The 5352-nt window shown below is 47.2% G+C and overlaps 1 protein-coding gene across 4 annotated transcripts; it reads left to right on the top strand.

Annotated features, from left to right (window-relative positions):
* The first annotated feature begins 551 nt into the window (after nt 1-551).
* Nucleotides 552-5138, top strand: S1PR1 (sphingosine-1-phosphate receptor 1). 4 transcript variants are annotated; one of them, XM_031042252.2, is made up of 2 exons: nt 552-866; nt 2414-5138. In XM_031042252.2, the coding sequence occupies exons 1-2, from the start codon at nt 709-711 to the stop codon at nt 3621-3623; spliced, it is 1368 nt and encodes a 455-aa protein (XP_030898112.2). In that variant the 5' UTR covers nt 552-708; the 3' UTR covers nt 3624-5138. The 4 variants fall into 4 exon arrangements, with proteins under 4 accessions (XP_030898112.2, XP_005141518.1, XP_030898113.1 ...); XM_005141461.4 differs by lacking the exon at nt 552-866 and adding an exon at nt 995-1229; XM_031042253.2 differs by lacking the exon at nt 552-866 and adding an exon at nt 1236-1462.
* Nucleotides 5139-5352: the final 214 nt, after the last annotated feature.

The raw sequence follows: 5352 nt of genomic DNA, 5'->3' as shown, positions 1-5352 counted from the left end.
GTCAGGCAGTTGCAGGGGATGCATATGCCAACCTCAGGCATAATTTATCTGACATGCCTCATCTGACAGTTGTAATTTAACGGCTGTGTTTTCCTCCCAGGCTTGCAGGAGGCTGAACATCTTTTCAAGTTTCTAGCTCTGTGGTGGCAGGGTACATATCTGTTTGCCAGTGTCATTTATCTGAGTCATTCCGGGAGAGGCGTGGAGCAATTGAAGCGTGACTATTAGCATAAATAAAGAGAGGGACACCCTTCCTGAGGGTAAAGTTACTCTCACCGTCAAAGCCAACAACTGCTACTGCTTCTGGTGCGATGCGACCCGAACTAAAAGACCCTAATACCGTGAGCTCTGCTCTATTGTGACATTCTTTTGCATTGCAAATTGAAATGGAGTTAAAGAGAACAGAGCAAGGAAGGAAGCGGAGAAATTGTGCAGTAAGCACAACAGATTGCCACTGGAGTTAGCATTTCATGTACACTGAGGGGGCGGTTCTTCCAAAAGTTTGAAGGGAGGAGTAATTATAAACCCTAAGCTCACTTCTTAGTCTCTGTAGTCTCAGTGCTAAGTAGCTGCCATTGCCAACTTTGGTTTGACAAACAACTTTAAAACTTTTCTTTGTGTTTTCAAACACGTGGGTTTCTTACAGCACGCTCGGAACAGTGGAAGATACGTTTTGCACATGGAAACACCAACCCGTGGTGATGTTTGATGGTGTCCTGGGGCGAGTCCCTGCCCTATGCCCCCCTCCTCTCCCCGGTACCCCCGGGCTCCGGAGGGCTCCGGAGGGCTCCGGAGGGCCGAGATCGAACGCGCTCCTCTTCCCGGCCCCGGCCTGAACCGTGCGGATGGGGAGGAGCCTCTTCCAGGTATTTCCTTAAGCACTATTTACACCGTCCCTCGGGAGCGAGGGCGGGGTGGCTCTGGGGAGCTTTGCTTTGGCTTTATCCCTGTGGCTCCTGCTCAGAGAGGGAAGCGAGTGGGGCTGGGGGCGATGCCCTGCGGCATCCCCGACTCGCGTTCCCCGCCTGCTCCCGACCGCGGGGCGGGTCCCGGCGCGAAGGGCCGTCGGACGAGCCGCCCCGCAGGGAGGAGTTAGAAGGGAACGGGGTGGGGAGCGGCAGCCGCACGAACACTAAAACCTGCGAGCCCCCGGCCCAACCGCAGGAGTTGCTCAGCGGGCGCGCAAGATGCGCAGTGCCGGCGGGGGCTCCGCGCCGCGCTTGAGCGAGGTGAGGCTCGGGGGTTCGCGCACCGCCGCTCGCGGAGCAAAAGAGGAGGGGGGAGCTGTGCGGTACCCGCCGAAGCCGGCCTGGGGCCGCGTCCCGCGTAGGCTGGCGGAGCGGGACCCGTGGGCGCTATAAACGGGAGCAGTGCGAGAAGCAGACTGGGAGCGGAACGGGACAAGAGCGGTGCGAGGCGCAGTTGAGGAGCGGTGCGGGTTTGAGCCCGGGAGCGGTGCGAGGTGCGGAACGAGCGCTGCGGGACAGGAGAGTGCGGGTTGGAGCCCGGGTGCAGTGCGAGGTGCGGGACAGGAGCGGCGCAGGATCGGTGTAGGTTCAGGCTTGTACCTCCTGTTTTACCCCGCTTGCGCTGTGATTTAATAATTCTGCCTGTTCCTGCGAGATTTCACATCTTTAGTTCTCTTTAAATGTCCACTAGAACGTGTTCATGTGTAAAGGGAGTTTCCTCCGTAGCTGTACTCCATCATACCCGTTTCAGAAGTTTGCAATGCTAATTATTCAACTGCAGAGTGCTTTCTTTTGCCGTTCTTTGTTCCAGACCCACAGAAAGGGCTTGCTACCTGCCTTATTTACATCTTTTTTCTTTACTTTTCTAATTTTTTTTCCTTGTAAAGCATGTTCTTTTAGTTAGCAAATACACTCTTTTCCCCTTTGCAGCTTTGAGGTGATCTTTTGCTTACATATATACATCAGTGAATTCACCACTGTTTGAGGTGGCATCGGTAAATGGCAGAATTGCCCCTTCCAAAGTGCAGTCAGACTTTACTAAGGGAAGAAATACAGGTTAAGTAATTCCTGAGAAGGCTTTCAAAGCCTTTCCATTTCTGAATCTCTGCTGTTGTATTACAAGGTGTGTTTCCTACTGAAGAAAAAGATTCACTCGAACTTCTTTCTGGGGAGCTTTGAGCTCTTTCATGTTAGTAGAAGTCCCTTACCCTGCATTTCCCTGCTTGGCTCTGTGTGGCAGGACTTATTTTATTTCATTAACCTATTCAATAGTCCTAAATCACCTTTTAAGTGTTGTTTTTTTTTTTTTAGCAGCCAAACAAAAGCAATTCCTGTGTGAGTACATTTGTTACTCTGATCTATAGCTGGGCAAGCAGGTGGTAAACCTGCATCATTTGTTGCCTTGTTTGCCTGCCCCTGTTAAACTATGTGTCTCCTGTTGGCAGGGCTGCTGGTTCTGAGGCTGTGCAGCAGTTCGGGGCCAGCTGTGGGGCCAGGATCGCGCTCGGCATCACCATGAATTTTGGCACCACTGCGCCGCTGAAGGTCGTCAGCAACCTCGCCAACACTGATGTCAACTATGTCATCAAAGAGCACTATAATTACACAGGAAAGCTAAATGAGAATGCGGACAGTGGAATAAAAGTGACGTCGGTGGTTTTTATCATCATTTGCTGCTTTATAATCTTGGAGAACATTTTTGTCCTGCTCACCATCTGGAAAACCAAGAAGTTTCACAGACCCATGTACTATTTCATTGGGAATTTGGCTCTTTCAGACTTGCTGGCTGGCGTGGCCTACACTGCCAACCTCCTGCTATCTGGACACAAAACATACAGTCTCACCCCCTCCCAGTGGTTTGTAAGAGAAGGCAGCATGTTTGTTGCCTTGTCAGCTTCTGTGTTCAGCTTGTTGGCCATTGCCATTGAGAGATACATCACTATGCTGAAGATGAAACTCCATAATGGCAGCAACAGCTTTCGCTCCTTCTTGCTGATCAGTGCTTGCTGGGTTATCTCTGTGATCCTTGGGGGACTCCCGATCATGGGCTGGAACTGCATCAATCTCCTGTCCAACTGCTCCACCGTGCTGCCCCTCTACCACAAGCACTATATTCTCTTTTGCACCACTGTTTTCACCGGCCTTTTGTTATCTATTGTCGTCCTCTATTGCAGGATCTACTCCATGGTGAGGACTAGGAGCCGCAGGCTGACGTTTCGGAAAAACATTACCAAAGCTACCAGGAGCTCAGAGAAGTCACTGGCCTTGCTCAAGACAGTGATCATAGTCCTGAGTGCCTTCATTGTCTGCTGGGCCCCCTTGTTCATCCTGCTTTTACTGGATGTGGGGTGTAGAGTGAAGTCCTGCCCCATCCTCTACAAAGCAGAGTATTTCTTAGTATTGGCCGTGCTCAATTCAGCCACAAACCCTATCATCTACACCTTGACAAACAAAGAGATGCGGAGGGCTTTCATCAAGATTTTGTGCTGCTGCAAATGTCCCCCGGCAGATTCTGGGACCAAATTCAAAAGGCCCATCATTGGAGGGATGGAGTTCAGTCGGAGTAAGTCTGACAACTCCTCTCACCCACAGAAGGAGGAAGGGGACCATCCTGAAACCATCATGTCTTCAGGCAATGTTACCTCATCTTCTTAGGAGTAACTATGGGGGTGTATTTCAGAGCTGTTCTCTGAGATGGGGGAGCTGAGAGGCCTCCTGCTCATGGTGGCAGTGTTGGGCTAAGTGAGCAAGTAGCATTAGTTCTAGTGAGGCAAATGGTGCACTTGCAAGGCTGGAGGTCAAGAAATGGGACAGACTGTTCTGGCTTGAAAATCTCTTTTCCCTGGAGCATGTTTTGTCTTTGCACTGAGGCAGCTCACGATTGTCGGGCGCATTCATAGCCTGAAATCTCCTTAGTAACTCTGAAAGACTGATGCCTTGGTGAAATGATGCCTGGTGTGTGTGGGAGAAAAGGAGAGGGGGAGGAGGGAGAATGAATCTGTCTTGTTTTTTTTCCCCATGTGAGAAGAATGTGAAGTTATTTCTCCTTTACTTGCAGCAAACCACTGACACAAAGGTCTTTCTGTGCTGAATCTAGTGGTGGCTCTGGCATAGTCGGTCAGAACTGTTTGATTAGCACATAACAAGAAATGAGAGCACACAAATATAACTTAGGCTGCTTACAGCTGTAATTTGGCATCACTTTCCAGAGGTTTTAGTTCATAAGGTGTTATTTGCAGAGTCCAAAGCTGTTGGGGTTTTATTTAGCCAGATCATAGCTGTGAATTTTTTGCTGTTGGCCCATATTACATTTGCAGACCATTGCCAGCAGTTACTTTCACCTGTACAATTCCACTGACTGCATCAGATTCTATGGAGTAGCTCAGAGCAGCATTTGGCCCCATATGTTGACTGCCTTGTTATTCTGTAGCATTAAATAAACTGCATTATTCTGACAAATGCAAGGTAGAGCTAAAGGTCATTTCTCTTTAATATGACTGAAAATAAATCTAATAGTAGAAGATACAATTGACGGCAGCAGGATTTTTGCCTGAGTAAGAAGAGTTAAAAGCTGAAAGGGTGTTTCAGTGTCAGGTTCGTATTCTTTCCAAAGGAAAAGATCTGGAAAGAGTATCTTGGCTTTTAGAAGAATAAAAGCAACTTTGAAGTGAAATGACTATAGATAAATGCACTTCCATAACAAAATGCAATATGTTTTGGCACATTTAATTAATGTTTATCATTTCAGCAAAGATGTATTTTGTCAGTTCATGGAAGAAGTACCTGTCATTAAATTGAATGTATATGTTTTACAGCATCCTTTTTACTTCTCTGTTTTTCTAACCTGTGCTAATGGGGTTGAATGTGTACAATGTAAATAAGTTAATAAGATGCAGGAGTCTTTGTGTGCCTAGAGTATACTATAACGAAAGTGGTATATCTGGGATAGCTGAGAGCAAGCGACTGATTTACAATTACTGGCAGTTCCTAGAAGTGGTATTTTGTAAAGAAAATGTATTGCCTTTGTAGTAAAATTTCCAGTGCAATTAAACTGTTGGGTTTTTATTTTTCTGGTTAAAAAAATAGTATTTAAAATGTTTCTGACTTTTATTGTTCAATTTGCACATAGCTTTATTGACTTCTAAACATTAATAAACTGATTTTTGTAAAGATTCTGGTATTGAATTACTGGTAGCTCTGTGCTGTTGTGGGGCTTTCTTGCCTGGCAGGGTTTCTTGTTAGCAGAAGTCAGTGAAAAAACTGGATTTTGGTACATGCTGCAATTAAGCTGATTCTGCAGGAATGTAAGATGTGTGATGCCCAGCTACAGGATCATGTACAATGCAAAATGAATGCTGGAATGTAATTTTTCAGCAGCACATGC

Source organism: Melopsittacus undulatus, chromosome 6, assembly GCF_012275295.1.
Source record: "Melopsittacus undulatus isolate bMelUnd1 chromosome 6, bMelUnd1.mat.Z, whole genome shotgun sequence".
In the NCBI taxonomy this organism is placed as follows: domain Eukaryota; kingdom Metazoa; phylum Chordata; class Aves; order Psittaciformes; family Psittaculidae; genus Melopsittacus; species Melopsittacus undulatus.
Note: the sequence above shows the minus strand (reverse complement) of the source record. Positions and strands in the feature narration are given on the sequence as shown.

Bases quoted from the DNA above. Each gene is read 5' to 3' on its own strand.
- S1PR1 (XM_031042252.2), top strand. From the start codon at position 709: ATGGTGTCCTGGGGCGAGTCCCTGCCCTATGCCCCCCTCCTCTCCCCG. The intron at 867-2,413 runs GTATTTCCTTAA...TCCTGTTGGCAG, and splicing joins TGGGGAGGAGCCTCTTCCAG to GGCTGCTGGTTCTGAGGCTG.